At 36.5% G+C, this 19694-nt stretch overlaps 7 protein-coding genes across 7 annotated transcripts; 6 read left to right on the top strand and 1 right to left on the bottom strand.

Moving 5' to 3' along the window:
- Positions 1–98: 98 nt before the first annotated feature.
- B0P05DRAFT_588636 (uncharacterized protein) lies at positions 99–494 on the top strand (the record flags this gene model as incomplete). Its single annotated transcript, XM_051582678.1, has 1 exon — positions 99–494. One exon carries the CDS (start codon positions 99–101, stop codon positions 492–494), a length of 396 nt encoding a protein of 131 aa, XP_051433391.1.
- B0P05DRAFT_548135 (uncharacterized protein) lies at positions 468–1357 on the top strand. The gene has a single exon (XM_051578989.1). The coding sequence runs from the start codon at positions 792–794 to the stop codon at positions 1323–1325; it is 534 nt and encodes a 177-aa protein (XP_051433392.1). The 5' UTR covers positions 468–791; the 3' UTR covers positions 1326–1357.
- Positions 1358–9858: 8501 nt separating this feature from the next.
- Positions 9859–10800, top strand: B0P05DRAFT_473282 (uncharacterized protein; the record flags this gene model as incomplete). The annotated part of the gene is made up of 4 exons (XM_051574727.1): positions 9859–9981; positions 10022–10120; positions 10175–10228; positions 10276–10800. Coding segments are annotated over 4 exons (801 nt in total), but the record flags the coding sequence as incomplete, so codon positions are not given.
- A 307-nt stretch (positions 10801–11107) lies between these two features.
- Positions 11108–12234, top strand: B0P05DRAFT_548154 (uncharacterized protein). The gene is made up of 8 exons (XM_051578990.1): positions 11108–11127; positions 11184–11255; positions 11304–11431; positions 11471–11531; positions 11580–11642; positions 11685–11778; positions 11831–12022; positions 12067–12234. The coding sequence occupies exons 3-8, from the start codon at positions 11397–11399 to the stop codon at positions 12138–12140; spliced, it is 519 nt and encodes a 172-aa protein (XP_051433394.1). The 5' UTR covers positions 11108–11127; positions 11184–11255; positions 11304–11396; the 3' UTR covers positions 12141–12234.
- Positions 12235–15950, top strand: B0P05DRAFT_548159 (DNA-directed RNA polymerase III subunit RPC2). Its single transcript, XM_051578991.1, has 6 exons — positions 12235–12352; positions 12413–12567; positions 12618–13004; positions 13050–15013; positions 15034–15517; positions 15562–15950. Exons 1-6 carry the CDS (start codon positions 12248–12250, stop codon positions 15884–15886), a joined length of 3420 nt encoding a protein of 1139 aa, XP_051433395.1. The 5' UTR covers positions 12235–12247; the 3' UTR covers positions 15887–15950.
- A 98-nt stretch (positions 15951–16048) lies between these two features.
- On the top strand, positions 16049–16466 carry B0P05DRAFT_548160 (uncharacterized protein). The gene is made up of 2 exons (XM_051578992.1): positions 16049–16353; positions 16400–16466. Exons 1-2 carry the CDS (start codon positions 16116–16118, stop codon positions 16411–16413), a joined length of 252 nt encoding a protein of 83 aa, XP_051433396.1. The 5' UTR covers positions 16049–16115; the 3' UTR covers positions 16414–16466.
- On the bottom strand, positions 16453–18056 carry B0P05DRAFT_548164 (serine protease 1). Its single transcript, XM_051578993.1, has one exon. It carries the CDS (start codon positions 18029–18031, stop codon positions 16661–16663), a length of 1371 nt encoding a protein of 456 aa, XP_051433397.1. The 5' UTR covers positions 18032–18056; the 3' UTR covers positions 16453–16660.
- Between the last annotated feature and the right edge of the window lie 1638 nt (positions 18057–19694).

The following is a 19694-nucleotide window of genomic DNA, read 5'->3' on the forward strand; positions in this document are numbered from 1 at the left end:
CCCCCCCATTTGTAAAATGGCCTTTCGACTAAAAGGTACTACTCATGAAAACCATCAAGTTGACAATTTTCTAAGCTTCTTTTCCTTCTCCACATTTTATGTTAGAAACCAGGCATAAACAGCAACCTGAACCAAACTCTAACTACTACAACGAGAATCTTTTGCTTTGGACTCATATTGTTAGATCAAAGAGGAAAGGCAATAACAATAAAAAAAACCAATTTATTGTTTCGTCTAACCCTACGTTGGTTAGTCGTCTGGGTACTGAAGAAGTGTCATCTCAACATGCTCTTAATGGCTTTATCTCTCCAGCTCTCATTGCAGTTATTCGTCCATTAATCAAAGGAATGGAACAAGATTCAGTCTTCATTGATCTTACTCCAGTCAAGGATCGATCTTTATCAAACAAAGCTCTGCTTAAGTTTAACGAAGATGCTGAAAACACAGGATTCTACGAAGATTTTCTGGGCTATCGAAAGCAAACACGCAACTAACTGGGTCATGACTTTTTGGAGACCATATGGCTTTGTAATAGCGTTGGTCGCAAGACACTTATTGAAGAAGGGATTACGTTGGAAGATGGTATCTCTGTTGAAGGTTTTCTTTCTTACTCAGCTGACGCTACCATTGTCCGCTTCACTTTAGAAAATCTTCCATTCCTCCCAGCCATCCAGTTGAGAGAGGAAAGGGCTGCTCGCCTGTCGTGCTTGGGTGAAGTTCTAGATCATGGCATCTCGATAACAGATGGTGAATAGTATGCCATCTTACATCTAGCTCCTGAAAATGACTGTATGGAATCTCACGCGGATGAATCGGAGTGTCCCGGGCATAGATACTTGGAGTCCTTATCTCGCCTCATCATTTGGGATCCACATGATAATGAACAGAGAAAAGTACTCTTACAGTGGGATGAGATGTCTGACTTTCGTCGTAACTGTCAAAGCTCTGATCATTGCAGAGCTGATTGTCTTGACTACAAGAAATGGGCGCGCTACTACCACTGCAATGAGACTGACCATGTCATGCGAAACTGTAGTCGCAATGGTTCAATTGACTCCACTCCCAATAAGGTCCATGCAGTAAAGAAATTTGCAAGTCAACCAAAACCTAGAAAAGAATCAAACAAGGAATCTACTGAGCCCCCCAAGGCTGTCCCTAAGAAACTAAATGCACAAGAAAATGCCCATGTAGGTTCTCTAGCCCCTCAAGGCTTCAAACATAATGAGAGAGAAGCAACAGATGCTCTCAATGACACAAACGGTGGTGAGGAGGACACCGCTATGAATAAAAGCAGCCCTAATCCGGTAAAAGGCTCTGACGCGTAGAAGACTATCTCAAAAGACATAGTAATGAAGGAATCTATACTCTCGTCTCCATCTGGCATCTTTTTTTTTTTTAAATGTGTTTATTGATTGAGCCGCGTACACTAAGAGTAATAGTCAAAGTGAAGAGGCGGGTGCAATTAAAATGAAAGTTAATAAAATAAAGCGAAACACACTAGATAAAATAAACTAAACTAAAATAAATTATATAGAAAAAAGTTACAGGATTGAATGGCATTGATCCTCTTCAATAGTCTGACGAACATTGAATCGGATGCTTGCTAATATGGCCGTAGGTACAATGGGGGTCTTGTCAAAGATAAATCTCATATGAGCAAGCCAGATTTGTGAAAGAGTAATTATGAGGATTCTGTATGGTTTGATTCCTTTCCGTTGGCAGTACCAGATGTACGAGAAGTCCAGGGACAGAAGAGCCTCTTGGATATCAGATATTGAAGTGGTAGGCCAAAGAAACTCAAAGATGATTTCCTGCCATACCTTCTCTTTAGTTGGACAATGAAAGAGCATATGGTTAATAGAGTCAGTGGTAGTTAAGCACACCGGACAGAAGGGAGAGTCAAACACGTGAGGCATAATAAAATGTAAGAATCGACGATGAGGAATACACCCCAAGATATACCGGTATGTCACATTACGTTGAATGGTGGTAAGAGACAGAGACCAAAAGAATTTCCATTTCACTTCTGTAATATTTCTCAAGGCCAAAGGAGGAGCCATAGCCGAGAGAACTGACTGACGAAATGTCTTAGCCGATGCCTTGATACTACAAATACCTTGATCATCTTGAAACCGAAACTGGTTGATCAAAGGCGCAAATGAGACCGTCGAGTCTTCAAGTGGAGCAGGACTACATACAGAGCTAAAAAATGGCTGAAGTTTCAAACTCCCAGATGCAAGACCTTTGAAGACTGTGGAGGGAGTACGCTTCCAATAAAGTAGTGAAGGATCACGAGTATCTTTCCAGTGAACAAAGTTGAGTCTAGCATCAACTTGAAAGACATCTGACACCATCATTTTCTTGACACGTAGGGGGACAACGAAGGACGAAGAAGGGGGAACGTAAAGCACAGCTTGCAAAGGTAGGACCATAGCGGTAACAGTATTAAGGCTAGCATTCGCAAATGATCGAGGAAGACAATCAATGGCACGATATAGCATATTAATAGTGCCAGTTCTTTGTTTTTTCAGCCCTTGTGTACGAGAAGAAGGAAACAACAATGGAATCTGATGATATTTGCAGTCATTGATATTTCGAATATGAAGGCTAAGTAAGTACGTGACCGGATGAGCATCAATATTATCTTGATTATACGCCAACAAAGGATGCAGCCAGCGAAAAAATAAAGCCGAGGCCTGAACCTGAATATCAATTACTCCAAGTCCACCTTTTTCTTTTGGCAACGTCCATACTTTCCAAGGAATAACAGGAAATATATTCTTACGCAAGAATCGAATGGCCAAAGATTTCAATTGTTTGAGATCAGCAAGTGTCAACGGAGTAACCCGCAAGATATACCATATTTTAGACAATATCAGTGAATTCAAGACAGTGGCTCGGCCCACCACAGATAATGAACGTGTAGAGTGGATTTGTATAGCAGTCTTAATCTTTGTTATCATAGAACCCATAAAATTGACTCTTTGAATACGGCTTTGTATCAATGGAAAACCCAAATAAATTAAGGGTTCATCATCTTCGACAGAGTGCAAATGCTTGATACCCATTTGAGAGAGTGGAGCTTCCCAATAAGTCCATGTATTTCTGCCAGACACCGAGAAGGCTTCCACCTTTTCATGGTTGAACTTTGCATTGGAGGCTTCGCAATATCGAGTCATATGCAGTTGTAGCCGAGCAAGATCAGTGGAATTATGTACAAAGACCAGAGCATCGTCAGCGTAACATAGAAGCTTCGTCCGTTCAGTACCCATTATGTAGCCTTGAAATTGACGATCATGGAGAATGGAGAGCAAGAAAGGTTCAAAAGCCAAATTATACAGAATAGGCGAGAGAGGATCACCCTGTTTCAATCCGCGTAATTTAGCAACTTCGGAGGAGAGATGACCATTGATGTTGATTCGGATAAGATTATCGCCCATTAACTTGTAAATGCATTTAATCAGTGGGGAAGGGAAGCCAAACTTTTTCATCACTTTCTTCAGGTAGTGTAAATTCACTCTGTCGTAAGCCTTTTCTTGATCCAAGAGAAGACCAATATCAGCATTCAAGGTACTAAAATCAGGATCATTATCCAGTTGTTCAGCGATCGACCATTTCCTTTGAGCGTCTTCCATTAGCAATTGACAGATCATACCATTTTCAGCGATAAACCGTCCAGGAATAAACCCCAATTGATGACGGCTAATAAGACGAGAAGATACCTCCATGAGTCGACGATTGACGATACGTGTGAACAGTTTGTAATCCGTATTTGCTAAGGACAAAGGACGATAGTTCTTCATATCCGCAGGATCACCTTTCTTGTACAGCAGACACATGACTGATTCATTCCATGACTGAGGAAACTTACTCTTCTGCAAAGCGTCATTATAGACAGTCGATATCAGATCATGATATGGAGGGAATTTTATAACCAAATACAAAATCTCATATGGCAGTCCATCTGGTCCTGGACTACTCTTACGAGGGGTGCGTTTGCTCTCGTTGAGTATGTCATCAACATCGATAGGCTGCATAAGTTTTTCCTGTTGTTCTGAGGAAATCTTCAAGTGACTAGGGATAGATCGAGTCATAGCCCTAAGAGCTACAGTTTCGGTGGGAGAAGGAGTAAATAGCGAGGTATAAAATTTAGTTGCTATACGAGAAATATCATGTTGCTCTTGACAAAGCTCTTCAGTCACTGGATCTCTCAATTCAATGAGGGTTCGCTGATTTTGTCGAGATACTTCCATCTGGCATCTCAAATTTGGGACCTCATCTTAATGTCAAAAAGATGGGTAAGTTTAATGGATCTGATTATATTAGTGCTGCTCAGCAACAAGCGGCGGCTTCAGCTGCCTCACAACAAAGTGAATTGAATGAAAAGGTTAATGTAAAAGTTAATGTGCTCCAGCCTGATTTGATGGGCCAACAATCACCTCAACCTCAACATTAATTATGAAAATTAGACGTCATACAGTTAAAATCGCCACTCTCAATTGTCGTGGCTTGAAAAAACCAGAAAATACCAAAAAAGACAACAATTCAGAACCCTTGGACATGACATCCTGGTATTACAAGAAACTCATGCTTCAAATACCACTACTATAGATTTACTTAACAAACATTTTAATTACAATTCGAAAATTTGGACTCAACACTGTGGTATTATATCACTCTCTTATCACTTTACAATTATACCTGTCTCAAAAGGAATTGACAATGGTCGATATATATTGGCTGATATTCGCTTAACTTGAGATTTGGAACATTCGTTTACTATAGCACCTATAGCAACAATTTTAAACATATACGGGCGTCCAGCACTTCATTCTGATCGATCAACACTCTATACTAAGCTCCTTGGTATTCCAATCGTCAAGGACGCTTTATTAATACACATGACACAACATTTATCATGGAAGATTTCAACTATCAATATAAAGATCGTTGTTTAGATGGTACTCTAATTTGCGCATCACCTGAATGAACAAATTTACTAGATGATTATTACATTGATATTTCTGGGAATGAGAAGCAGATTACTTGGTATAATGGTAGCAACTCAGGAATATTAGACTATATTTTTCTGTAGCTCTAGCTCTCATCATCAGGTTACTAGTATCAGTCAACAATTTTTGTCACCAGAGTGGACGGATCACGACCTCTTGGAGTTCTCATCTACATATCAAGACTCAAATGATCCAGGTCCTGAATTTTGGAAAGCAAAGACTTCAGGCAAGCACTAGCGTTTCATTTAGAATTAAACATGGATTGTTTCACAAAGATCAAGCGATTTGCTAGACCACAACAGCAATGGGATTGGATTAAGGGAGAGGTAAAGCTTTTTGTGAAATCCTATCAGAAGGAGGATTTGAACTAGAGGAAACAACAACTACACAAATTACAGTCTAAGAGGAACAAAGAAATGCGGCATCAGAAGCATAGAGTATTGGTATTCCAAGGCATGGATCATCTCAACTCCCTAACCCAGTCATTACAGCATTTGATAGCATAGATTGAAGTCCTGAAGTCGGGCAAGTTCTGGAGAGAACATACAGAGAAATCTGCGAGTTTCTTGAAGCAAACGGCCACATCTCGGCAAAATAAGTGGTGTATTACTGAACTGAGAGATCCGGTGACTGAAGAGTTTTGTCAAGAACAACATGAAATTTCTTGTATAACAACTGAATTTTATACCTCACTGTTCACTCCTTCTTCTACTGGCACTGTAGTCTTAAGGGCTCTGACACGATCTATTCTAATCACCTAAAGATTTTATCAGAAAAAAAGAGAAGCTTATGCTGCCAACTGATGTTGATGACATATTAAGAGAGCAAGCGTACCCCTCGCAGGAGTAGTCCAGGGCCAGATGGACTGCCGTATGAGACCTTGTACTTGGTAATGAAATTCCTTCCATATCATGATCAGGTCTTGACTGTCTACAATGAGGCTTTGCAAAAGGGCAAGTTTCCCCAGTCAGGGAATGAATCTGTCATGTGTCTGTTTACAAGAAAGGTGATCCGACGGATATGAAAATAACAATTTCTACTCCACAGATATAGTTTTGTAACACAAGAAATGATTTATATGATTTCACATAATACTATAGGAAAAGAAATTTTTATGCTCTGAAGATATGTTTTATGCAGAGCAGAATAAATAGGCAAAATAATTAAGGATTACTGCCCCTCAAGAGAGTTATTTTATAAATTCATATAACTTTATTTTCTGAATCTATAAAATTCTATATGACATCAATGTAATTCTATATTCTTTTGTATACTGTTATATGAATAACAACAAATCCGTTATTATATCATATATTTTTCTCTTGAACGGCGGCAAATATTTATAATATCAGATAGAAACGTCTTTACTGAAGAGAGAACTATTTGAATCTATATAGGATATTTGCAGCACAGTTATATAAATATATATAGGTTTATATATAGGCTTTTATTTAAATAGACAGGTATACATATAGTCTATTCTTGCATGTAGAAGCAAGCACATAAGTAATTGGGTGATAATGAGTGCATATGCTTCAAGCAGTGACTCGTCAATGCAAAATAGGTCATAGTCAAGTGAACTATCGATACTCTACGTTCGCGAACAAAATTTTAGATTCTTTAATATAATAGAAATTCAATAGCTTTATTTGATCGGGCTAAAAACTCTGATATGATTTAAAAATAAAATCTTACGTTTTGTAATCCTGCAATTAATTTTATGAAAAGGAAGACAATGATAAGAATAAATAAAAAATAAACAAAGTGATAAAAAAGAAAAAAAAGAAACTAGCAAAAGACATTTAGCTTCATAGAAGCAGCAATACGAAACAATTTGTATACAAAGGCAACAAATAAAATAAGGGTTTTATTATTTGAGCGACAGCTTTTTTTTTTGAACACCCAATCATACTCTCAGATTGACTTTTATCAACGATTTAAGGTACGTTGAACAGCTAATCAAAATTATAGGCCATCTTGAATTATTAATAAAAGTCAATAACAAACCCCTAAAATAATACCCAAAATAAGAAGCAACACTCTACACTTTTTACAAAATAGCGGTAAGATGAAATGATGAATAAAAACTACCATGGTTGTGAGCAATTAGATTTGTTCTACTAATTTTCTACGTGCCTAGGCATATCTACAATAAGGTATTCACCTTTTTCCTTGATGCATTGACATAAAAATCATGAAAGAAAGGCTTATTCTACATCCATATAAAATATCTAACCATAATATATTTTTCTATAGATTCATATAGTTTATCTAAGTTAATATAAGTTTTTTTATATTATAGATGATATCTGCTTTTAGATAGCCATTTATAGAATAACATATTTTATCTGATACAATATACATGTTTCTGATATTATAACCACTACATGAATTTATAAGACCCTGTTTATAAATTCATATATCGGTTATGTTTTAATAAAGCTTATATAGATTTATATAGCTTTTATGATATCAGATAATATTTATAAATTTATAAATTCTATATAATATTTTCTGATATCATAAGTTGGTTATAATATTAGAAAAATTTTAGCTACTGTAGCGTCTTTACTTCCCGAATGACAACTTCAACAATCCGAGCTCTGTTTTGAATACTTCTAACTATCAATTTTTGACCAAGTTCCCTGTTGTAACAGAGTGATTACGACAGCCATAGCAGCTGCAGTGTTCATAGCAACCATAACAACTATAATAGCCATCATAGCCACCATACACCACAGCATTTTTCTCCCACAGAAGATTTCTGCATACAATGGGAGATCTTTCCATCGCTTACGCTGTAGCGATAACTATACAAGAAAGGTAGCTAGAGCGATCAAAAAATTATGGAAAGAAGTTTTGAATACTAGAATTTATAATTGAGCCAGAAAAATAGAATAAGAAAAATATGATTCAGCATCCAAACTTATTCAGCCAGCGGGTGTTACTGCTCCCCAAGCTATTAGCCCTTCCTTCTCTTTGAAATCGGACTCACAAGTCAACTACATCCTTCTCGGATAAATTTCAGCAAATCCTAATCAAACAAGCGGCAGCTGAAAATCCTATTTGTAAAGCAACTGTCAGCCGCCGAGAACGTCTTTGCTTCCCAAATGACAACATAAGTGATTCGGATTTTTTCTTCAATGCTCTTGATCATCAATCTTTCAACCAGGTTCCCTGTTGCAGCAGAGTGATTGCGACAGCCATGGCAACCATAATAGCGACCATAGCAACCGTAGTGCCCATAGCGTAAGCTGTTGCATTTTTCTTCCATTGGTGGAGGAAATATTTCATTGAATGCGTTTTTCTTCCATCACTTATGCTGTGGTGAAGATGTATCCTATATAAAACAATTATTTAGCAGAAATATTCTTAAGACTTACTAGTTATATCCCTAATGAGGTACTCAACAACTAGCCTTCTTTAGACTGAAATCAATCTTTAGTGCACTGAACACTGCAAGAATAAGCTTATTAATTCCTTTAATGATCTTTGCAAAATTTAAGAGTGCCTTTTCATCTTCTTAAACTCCTCTGCCTATGGAAATAATCTATTGTCTCTATTACCATAGGTAACATCTCCTAACTTGGAAAGACAGCTTTTAAATGACCTAAGTTACAGAAAATGAATAAACCACTGAGAACAGTCGCTCGACTAAATTCTATCCGGCGTGATCAGATAAGGAAGCTCTTCATTTAGTATGTGTGCATAATGTCTCTGCAAATATGGTCTTTTTTCTAAGTGAACAGAGTGCTTCCTATATTTTCTACTTGAATTTGTGTTAGTAATTTTTGTTGTTGCTGTTTTTTTTAGTTAGTTCATGTTCATTGTAGACTAGTATCATATAATCATTTTATACACAATGTATTGATCTATAAAGGCGATATATTATTCAATCTAACAGCCTTGTTTCGAGAAGAGTATCTTCATTTGAAAGAAATACTATCTATTAAACTTGGATAATAATGTTTTATTCGTATACTTTTTTTAAAAAAAAATTTTCACTCATATTAATCGAAATAGATGTTGAAATAAAAGAGTGGTCAATATCAAACAGCGATATATAGATTGATATGTTTAATTACAAGATGACATGTTCTTATTGTTTCGCCTCTTGTCGCTCTTCTTGTGTAAAACTATGCATTTTTTGGGAGAAGCTTTATACCGAAGAGTATGTACTTTTTTTCCGCTATTTTTTTTTACTTATTGTTGTAGCCATTCGAAACAAAAACATTGGCATACACCAGAGGTGCAATAGCTATCTTATTAACCCTACTGTTTCTGGCATTCTGTGGTTATCTAATAAATCAAGTAAGTAGTTTAATATTCTCTTTTTTTTTAGCTCATCCACTTTTCATGTACCTAGATTTGCGACTATATTCCATTAATTCAGTATTCATTTGAAGATATTGGACTGAACGTGTCAACACCTGACATTGAGGTCTGCGCACAAAACTCAACGTTTCATTTTGTTAAATGCACAGCTATGTATTACAACTGGACAATGATGGATATCCCCAACTGTTTTGGACGGTTCTTTCGTCATGGTGATGATAATGAGCTTTCTAAATGTCGAGTTTTTCAAAGCAATGATACTTATCGTATGGCTGCAGGCTTGACACTGGATAACAGAGATGCTCTTCGAAGACTTGATTTTTATTGGGTGATTGATAGTGCAGAAAATATGAGTTACTCGACGATTACTGTGCCAGCAATGGCTATTTATCTTTATGACCCACGATTTAGTCCTTGGAGACCTGGCTCTATAGGCAATACAAAATACGAGGTAAAATAACAAAAAAAAAAGGCTATTTTACAAATACTTACCGAACAGAACGAAACATTTACAAATATACAATTGGGTTATTCAAGAGCAACAACCTATTTGAATCAATCGACCTCTATTTTTTATTCCATGGAAAAGTATCGTGCTATTCAACGACATGATGCAAGAGCTATTTTAGGATTAGTAAGTCATGATGATGATGTTACTTTTTAATGTTATTTAGACACCCAACTATGTGGATGTGGTGACATTGAGTAGCTTTCAACATGACTGGCCACTTCAAATTAATCCTCCACCTCCTTCTCCTGCCCTTGATTTGAGCGTAAGATAAACCAACATATGTAGACAAAAAAAGTTAACAAAAAGACTACCCTAGTTATTCCAAGGGATTTTCTCGGTTCAATTATCAAAGAACATTATGGATGTTCGGGTATAATTTATCATTATTGCTTTACTTTGATTTATTTTTTTTAATAGGCAGAAGTACGGCAGCACAGTATTTTGGGTGCATTAGCTTTGGCGGGTGGTTGTTATGGTATTTTAACATCGGTTTATATTGCGTTATTTGGTATGCCCAGGTTAGCACCATGGGGTTTGGTTCATCATGCACCTACACTGGCTTTTCAAAAAAAGCACAATGATAATGATAATAGCAAAGAATACAAAGAAGAAGAAGATGCAAGCTATCATAATGAAAGCGGAAGCCAATTGGATGTTGCTCAATATTCGCAAAAAGAAGATTCTATTATTCTTGTGAACAAAGACAATGCTGAAAATAAGCAAAATATCCCTCAATTGAGTATATCGACTCAGATATCAAAAAAAGACAGCAAAAAGACATTACATCTACCTGATTTGTGTCTGTTTGATTCAAGAGATGTGACAGAATCTCCAGGTAAACACTTGCATTTTTTAGTGCATTTATATTTATTATGTTACAGAAACAATGAATTTTTCATCCTCTTCTACAGCATGCGTAAAAAACCATACATTTGTGAATGACGAGGACTTTGATGTTCTTATAAAAACATTAAGTCAAGAACAAAATCGAGTTAAATGCTTACAGACCAAAACAAATGTACTGACAGACCGTATTGAAGAGTTGGAAGTTATCTTAAGTCAATACTTTATCAATACAAACTATTTGGATCGAATGCGCTTTACAGCCTTTTCCAATGCTCATGATAAAAGCAACTCCATTGAGCGCAAACACACTGGGCAATAACTAATAAAGTATTTTGTATGCACACGTGATATCCACATATGAACAAGTGTCAGCCCCCTTTTTTCTTCTTGCTTTTGTTTATTATGCTAGGCGTAGATATTACTGTAAGAAAAAAAAGATATATATATTTGGTCTCATATCCAACTTTTCTCAATAAAAGAAAGAACTTTTGAAAGACTCTACAAGGCTCACTATTTTCTTACAAGAATGCTTATTGTTGGGCAGTTTACGAGTAAGTAAAAGAGCCGTATTATCTTGTTATGCTAAACAATTACTTTAGGGGTTCCGGCACTTTGAGACGTTTGTTAGAGGGAGAGAAGAGTTGATCTTATGTGTCTATACAGATCAACACCAACCAGAGTATACAACGCTTATGCCACAAGCCATACTCGAGAAAATTTACCCCAAGTAAGCAAACCAAAGATCAAGATATCTTATAAAAAAAAGAAAAGCAGTTGAATGGAAAACCCAAACATTGATTAGTCCATCGGATAAAGATCTTTCACAGGTATCTACCCTTTTACTTTTTCTAAAGTACTAAATATATTGCATGTAGGAAAAAGAGCGTATTGTATTTCTAATAGCAGGATATGCCATGTATCGATGTCCTTACGTTTGGGTAAATAATATAAAAGTACAATCATGTCTTTAATTTCATTAGTTGAGATCACATCAAAAAGAATATCTTCGTACACAAACTGATAAAGACGATCATCCCTTACACTTAAAAAAGACAATGGAATGGAAGAATAGCAGTAAGTATGAAAAAAGAAAGACAAATTATTTGTTATTCATAGACTAATTTAGATGTGTCTTTATGGGAAATTGTGACCGAAATTTTGTCCATGACAACTAAGCCTGATAATCCCTTTGAACTTGATCTAGCTTATATTGATAATTTACCTTTAGAAGAAGCTATCTTGTTAACAAGCTCTTTACTCTGCTTTCTTGAAAATGTATGGATTCAAGCTGATCCTAGTGTTATTTTCATGGACAAAGGTATTTATGTCAATTTTAAGTACCATGGTTTAATTTTTTATTAGTGTATCATGATATTCAATGGTTACAGTCAAAGCATTTAGATAAAAGGGACACATATGTAAGAAAAAGAGGCTGACAAATGGACCTACATTGTGGCTTATCCTCTGCTCATCTTTTTTAAAAAAAGTCCAATTTTTTTGCAGTACTTTTTTTTTCCTTCTATTTTTCTTTGAATTAAATAAAATGGCTGATATGCACAACCATGACCTTGAAAAGGATCCTCTCGAACCTTTAAAGGCAGAATATTTTGAAGGAAAACACCTATCTGCTCCTGTTCGAGAAATCGAGGTATTTTTCCTTTCGATATTTTCTTTTTGCATAGTTATTTATACCTATGTTTACTATTAGGACAAGTGGAAGCTATTGCCTGCATTTTTAAAGGTCAAAGGTCTTGTAAAGCAACATATCGACTCGTTCAATTACTTTGTCAATGTGGATTTAAAGAATATCATTAAAGCAAACGAAAAAGTCACATCCGATGTCGATCCTCACTTTTATCTCAAGTAAGCTATTCATTTTTCGTTAGTGCAACCATCATTAATCAGATGAATAGATATACAGGCATTCGTGTAGGCAGCCCTGAACGCACGGATGCAGATGTTGCCAATCGTAGTTATACACCTCATGAATGTCGTCTTCGTGATTTGACATATTCTGCCAATATCTATGTCGATGTTGAATACACTCGTGGTCGCCAAATCGTTAAACGAAAGAATGTTATGATTGGCCGTTTGCCTATCATGTTGCGTTCGTCTCACTGTGTATTGACTGGTAAAAACGAAGCAGAATTGGCCCGTATGAAAGAATGCCCCTTGGATCCTGGTGGATATTTTGTTGTGAAAGGTACAGAAAAAGTCATTCTTGTTCAAGAACAATTGTCCAAGAACCGTATCATTGTCGACGTAGATAAAAAAAATAACATTGTTGCTAACGTCCAAAGGTAATCTATACTTTTGCTAATACATGTTAACTTATCATTGTATAGTTCTACACATGAACGTAAATCAAAGACGGCTGTTTTCGTCAAGAATGGCAAGATTTATCTGAAGCACAACTCTATTGCTGAAGATATTCCTGTTGCCATTTTCATGAAAGCGTTGGGTATTCAATCAGATAAAGAAATTGCTCAGCTTGTTTGTGGTAATGATCATGATTTGAACGATGCTTTTGCTGTCAACATTGAAGAATCTTCTCGTTTGCGTGTATTTACTCAAATGCAAGCCCTTGATTATATCGGTGCCAAAGTTAAAATCAACCGTAAATTATCGACTGTCAAAAAAACATTGGCAGAAGAAGCATTGGAAGTACTTGCTACTGTCATTTTAGCCCATGTACCTGTAGAAAACTTGAATTTTAGAGAAAAGAGTATTTATGCAGCTGTCATGATTCGTCGTGTATTGGTTGCCATGACAGATCAAGTTCAAGTCGATGACCGTGATTATGTCGGTAACAAGCGTTTGGAATTGGCTGGTCAATTGTTGTCCTTATTGTTTGAAGATTTATTCAAAAAATTCAATTCAGACTTGAAGATTAGTGCTGATAAGGTGCTCAAGAAACCTAACCGTACTCAAGAATTCGATATTTTCAACCAATTGGTCTTGCATGGTGATCATATCACAAGTGGGTTCATTCGTGCCATTTCAACTGGTAACTGGGTATTGAAGCGTTTCAAAATGGACCGTGCAGGTATCACACAAGTATTATCCCGTCTATCCTATATTTCTGCTTTGGGTATGATGACACGTATTTCATCTCAATTCGAAAAGACAAGAAAGGTTTCTGGTCCAAGAGCCTTGCAGCCCTCACAATGGGGTATGCTTTGTCCCTCAGATACACCTGAAGGTGAAGCATGTGGTTTGGTCAAGAACTTGGCTTTGATGACACACATTACAACAGATCAAGAAGAAGAACCCATTAGAAAGATTGCATTTGCTTTAGGTGTAGAAGATGTCAACCTCTTGACAGGTGCTGAGATGTATTTACCCAATACATTTATCGTCCTCTTGAACGGTAACATTTTGGGTATCACACGTCGTGTACAACACTTTGTACGCAGTTTCCGTCGTCTTCGTCGTGTGGGTCGTATTTCAGAATTCGTCTCCGTGTTTGTCAATATTCATCAAAGAACAGTCAATTTGTCTTCAGATGGTGGTCGTATTTGTAGACCATTGATCATTGTCGAAAATGGCAACCCTGCTGTTACACAAAAGCATGTCAATGATCTTATTGCTGGTAAACTCGTATTTGATGATTTCCTCAAAAAGGGTCTTGTTGAATATGTAGATGTGAATGAGGAAAGTGATTCCAACATCGCAGTGTATGAAAAGGACATTATACCACAAACAACCCACTTAGAAATTGAGCCTTTTACTATCCTCGGTGCTGTCGCTGGTCTGATTCCTTATCCTCACCATAACCAATCTCCTCGTAATACTTATCAATGCGCTATGGGTAAACAAGCTATTGGTGCCATTGGTTATAACCAACTAAACCGTATTGAAACACTGATCTATTTAATGGTCTATCCTCAACAACCTATGGTAAAGACAAAGACAATTGAACTTATTGGTTATGACAAATTACCTGCTGGTCAAAATGCTACTGTGGCTGTCATGAGTTATTCTGGTTATGATATTGAAGATGCCTTGGTCTTGAATAAGTCTGGTTTAGATCGTGGTTTTGGTCGTTGTCAAGTCATGAGAAAATATGCCAGTTTAGTGAAGCGTTATCCCAATGGTACTCATGATCGTTTAGCAGATCCTCCTGCTCGTAATTCTGATTTATGGAACGATAGTTATGATGCTATTGAACCTGATGGTATTGCTGGTGTAGGTGAGCCCCTTGAAGCAGGCTCGATCTATATCAATAAACAAACACCTGTCAGTAGTGGTATTGATGCTGGTGTTCCTGGTGCTGCGCAAAGTGTTGCTTATAAACCTGCTCCTCAACGTTACAAGTCCCTCAAACAGGTTATGTTGACAAGGTGCTGTTTACAACAACAGAATCAGATCAAACATTGATTAAGGTCAATATTCGTCAAACACGTCGTCCTGAATTGGGTGACAAGTTCTCTTCTCGTCACGGTCAAAAGGGTGTGTGTGGTATCATTGTGCAGCAAGAAGATATGCCTTTCTCTGATTTGGGTGTTTGTCCTGATATTATTATGAATCCTCACGGTTTCCCATCTCGTATGACTGTTGGTAAAATGATTGAGTTGTTGGCTGGTAAAGCAGGTGTCTTGGATGGCTCACTTCAATATGGTACTGCTTTTGGTGGTAGTAAAGTAGAAGATATGAGCAGAATTTTGATTAGCAAGGGCTTCAATTATTCTGGTAAAGATTATGTGACATCAGGTATCACTGGTGAACCTCTTTCTGCATATATTTTCTTTGGTCCCATTTATTATCAAAAATTGAAGCACATGGTCATGGATAAGATGCATGCTCGAGCAAGGTAAAGTCTTGAACAATAACACTATAGATCTAACTTATAAACAGAGGTCCTCGTGCAACGCTTACTCGTCAACCTACAGAAGGTCGTTCAAGAGATGGTGGTCTTCGTTTGGGTGAAATGGAGCGTGATTGTTTGATTGGTTATGGTGCTTCTATGTTGTTGTTGGAACGTTTGATGATTTCTTCAGATGCTTTTGAAGTTCATATCTGTGATAACTGTGGTTTGATTGGTTATTCAGGTTGGTGTCAATTCTGTAAGAGTAGTAAGTTCATGAAAACTATGGAAATACCCTATGCTGCCAAATTACTTTTCCAAGAATTAATGGCCATGAATATTTCACCCCGTATGATCTTAGAAGACTCTATTTAAATACACTATATTACATAAGACTGTACATAATAAAAAAAAACAAAAAATTTTGCATGAATAACGGAAGAGATTAAATCCCACCAATCAAATCAAACTGAATCAGATGATTTTATACAGATTAGTTATGTTTCGTTTTTTTTTCTTTTCTTTTTCTACAAACATGCTTCGTATTTTATGTATCTTGTTTTTATGTCTTGTATTAGTACAAGGTATTTGATTTTAGAAAGAAATGCTTAAACGATATTTACATCAAATAGCCTCTCGAGTGGATTACATTGTTGCTCTTAAATCACCTGTGTCTGAAAACTCATACAAGGAGGCTAAAAAGGATATTGAGTCAATGGGTGGCAAAGTAACCTATGAATTCCGAGCTGCTTTTAAGGCCGTACTTGCTTCTTTACCCAGTGATCATGTTAGCACATTAAGCTCAAAGCCTTATGTTGACTTTATGGAAGAAGATAAATCAGGTAAGCTTACTATATGCTCGTAGTACGTACTTATCTCTTGTCCAAGTTCATACTGCTTAGTTTATATTATCGTGTGATGTTTATCCAATAAAATATGTATATTTTTTAAACTAGTTTATTATTGCAAGAAAGAATTGTACAGTGATTTATAAAAAAAAAAAAAGAAAAGCATATCATAGTGTTGCGTGTATGATCAATAATCGTATTGTGTCTGAATAAAATGATAAACGAAATGGTACAATATCATAAATGATAGAAGAAGAGAAAAGAATGAGACAAAGATATACAACATAATACATAATGATATTTAGATATCACCAAAGAATTCCTTCAAGACGCCATCAACACTGTCAACAGCATCTGATAACACTTCCTTGAAGTCCTTCTCACTAATACCATTGTAAGCAAGCAAGTTGGGAGTGTCTTTAGGAAGACTTTCAAGAGCGCCCTTAGTAGCCAGACGAAGGATTTTGTCCTTGATTTCCTTGGGTGTCACTTCACCTTCTTCTAAACTTAACAAATAAGCAGCAAGACCAGCAATATGAGGTGATGCCATAGATGTACCAGAGATAGTGTTGGTAGCATATCGGCTACCTTTCCAGACAGATAAGATATTAAGACCTGGAGCAAAGACATCTACGCATTCACCGTAGTTTGAGAAGTAAGCACGTTCATCAGCAAGAGTAGAAGCACCAACAGTAATGGCCTTTTCAGCAGCAGCAGGACTATAGTTACAGGCATCACGGTTATCGTTACCAGCAGCTACAGCAAAGACGACACCTGAATCAACAGCACCATTTACAGCGAGATCCAAAGAGGGAGATTTACCACCACCCAAACTCATGTTGGCAACAGCACCCTTATACTTTGTGTTGTTCTTCTTGGCCGCAGCAGCTTCCTTGAGATGTTCAGTAGTAGCCCAGTCAACACCACGCACAACATCACTCATTGTACCACTACCACTGCTTCTCAAAACCTTAACAGCAACAGGTTGAGCTTTCTTTGCAACACCATATCGTTTACCAGCAATGGTACCAGCACAATGACTACCGTGACCATTTCCATCTTCATCCACATCGTTTGAAGGGACAGTGTGACCCCAGGCAGCACGATTCTCAAAATCAATATGATCCACATTAATACCAGTATCAATCACATAGACCTTAACACCTTTACCGCCTTCAGGATTGAATTCGTATTGTTGGTAGTTCTTAAATGTGAGCGGGTTACGATGAGAGATACGAGCCAAACCCCAAGGAGCATTACGTTGTAATTCATTGGCATAGACCACAGAGTCGTGTTCAACGAAGGCAACATCGTCTGATTGACGAATAGCCTCCAAGACTTGTTCATCAAATTTGCCTGCGTAACCCTTTAGATTAGGTGTATCATAGACATGCTTGATACCAGCCACAGTAGCATGAGGATCCAAGAAGTCATAAGCTTGCATTTTGGCTCTGCTAGATTCAGTCAAGGTATTGATCCAAGCAGCATGTTCTTTGATTTCATGAGATTGAAGAGAGTCTTTAAGGACAACAATGTAAGAATTGGCAATAGTTTCTGTTTCTGGTGAGATATACAAAGGAGCTAAGTTATTATTAGGATCTTGATAAGAAAGAGGCTTTGCATTGGCTACAGAAGCAACTAACAAAGCACTGGCGATAAGACTAAGTTTCATATTGGAGAGATAAGAGTAAAAAAAAATGTTGTCTTTTAGGTCGTTGAATTTCTATTTATTTATACGTTTTTTTTAATGAACGATAAGAGAACAAATGACCTCCGTATGAAGAGAGCAAGTGACCTATTGTATTTAGACACTCTACTTTATTAGGAAAGAAGAGTCACTTGAATATCAAAAGTTACACACCGCAAATAAATTTCTTGAAAAAAAAAAAATTTCCCTACACGCTTTATGATGATGTGAAAACGTTATTTTATTTCAAATTGAACTTGAGGAAATAGCATTGACCCGCACTAATACTGATTGGTGTTTCGGAAACGAAATATTTCATTGTGTGTGAAGAAAATGAAAATATCGCACATTAGATAATATGATTATATCGCATTAAACACTCACCACTAAATTGTCTATCAAGCAATGTAGTTAATGATAGTTTATAAGCTATGTTTAGTAGAAACAAAGACACTTTTAAAGGAGATAATTAATCATCGGGTCTTTCTTTACAGTGAGTGTAACCTGTTAGAGGTCACATTATTGAAATTGCTTTACGTTTAAATGATATTGCAAAAATTGATAAAGGATTTTGCGATATCTTATTTATGGCGAAAATGAGCATTAGGCTATCTTGGCTATGAACATTATTATTCTTTTGTCAGTTATTTCTTTTGCTTTATTATCAATGAAGGCTATATTGTAATAAAACCTTCAAAAGTTCTAAACAAATGAAATAATGATTTCGCTTAATTACCAGTGCCAAGAGGAACAAACAAAAACATACTTCTCTTCACGTTGATAAAAATATAACCGAAATGTTCTCTCTGCCAAATACATTTGGCCATAAAATCAGTCGATAAACCACTTTCTTACTTAAATTTATCATTGCCAATTGCGCAGTTATTTCAAATTGAACTCTGAGAATATACCAATATCATGCATTGATGAGTGTTTTGATCGGGGAATGAAATGCTTTATTGCGAGATAGACAATCGCATTGAGAACTCTACAGTGAGTGTAACTTGTTCAGGCATCACATTACCTTGGAATGCATTCTTGAATTAACAAAACAAGATTCATACATCTGAAAAATTAGTGTGTGTCTATTCTTTACTGCATCGTTTTTTGTCTGGAAAACATTAGTTACTCATAGAATAACTTTATCGACAACTGACTAACTGCTGATATTCTCGTACAACTTGATCAATACGATATGATCTCTTTTGCATAAACTGACGAGTTTGAGGAATTCACTGAATGTGTGTAGAAACAAGGTTACACGTAAACTGTCACTGTTTTACTCTTTTGGTTGCATATACATGTGTAAAGTAACAAGTCTCCAAAACAAGTGAGAAAATGAACCAAGCCAAAAAAAGAGAGTGAAAAAAAGGGGGAGCGTGCCTGTAAAAAAAATGCCTTGCTTTACCACGTCATAGCGCAAGTATTAAAAAAAAGTGCTCCAAAAAAGATCGACTTTATATTTATTTAAAACATTATTAAGGTATCACAACTTCTTAAGAAAACAACTCCGTTTAGTACCAACAATATTTTGTTTGCGTGCCTCCCCTTTCCTTCTTTCTTTCTCTTTTTCTTCTTTTTGAACACATTATAGAATTATGCTTTATAAGAAAAAGAAGAACAAGCTGTCACGTCAAATTTCACACCG

This window comes from Gilbertella persicaria (assembly GCF_025201335.1).
Source record: "Gilbertella persicaria strain CBS 190.32 chromosome Unknown B0P05scaffold_28, whole genome shotgun sequence".
NCBI lineage: Eukaryota > Fungi > Mucoromycota > Mucoromycetes > Mucorales > Choanephoraceae > Gilbertella > Gilbertella persicaria.

Excerpts from the sequence above, each read along its gene's own strand:
- B0P05DRAFT_548135 (XM_051578989.1), top strand. The coding sequence starts at position 792 with ATGGAATCTCACGCGGATGAATCGGAGTGTCCCGGGCATAGATACTTG.
- B0P05DRAFT_548154 (XM_051578990.1), top strand. The coding sequence starts at position 11,397 with ATGCCACAAGCCATACTCGAGAAAATTTACCCCAA. Across the intron at positions 11,779-11,830 it reads AATGGAATGGAAGAATAGCA|ATGTGTCTTTATGGGAAATT; the intron begins GTAAGTATGAAA and ends AGACTAATTTAG. Across the intron at positions 12,023-12,066 it reads TGTTATTTTCATGGACAAAG|TGTATCATGATATTCAATGG; the intron begins GTATTTATGTCA and ends ATTTTTTATTAG.
- B0P05DRAFT_548159 (XM_051578991.1), top strand. The coding sequence starts at position 12,248 with ATGGCTGATATGCACAACCATGACCTTGAAAAGGATCCTCTCGAACCT. Across the intron at positions 12,353-12,412 it reads CTCCTGTTCGAGAAATCGAG|GACAAGTGGAAGCTATTGCC; the intron begins GTATTTTTCCTT and ends GTTTACTATTAG. Across the intron at positions 15,518-15,561 it reads AAGATGCATGCTCGAGCAAG|AGGTCCTCGTGCAACGCTTA; the intron begins GTAAAGTCTTGA and ends ACTTATAAACAG.
- B0P05DRAFT_548160 (XM_051578992.1), top strand. The coding sequence starts at position 16,116 with ATGCTTAAACGATATTTACATCAAATAGCCTCTCGAGTGGATTACATT.
- B0P05DRAFT_548164 (XM_051578993.1), bottom strand. The coding sequence starts at position 18,031 with ATGAAACTTAGTCTTATCGCCAGTGCTTTGTTAGTTGCTTCTGTAGCC.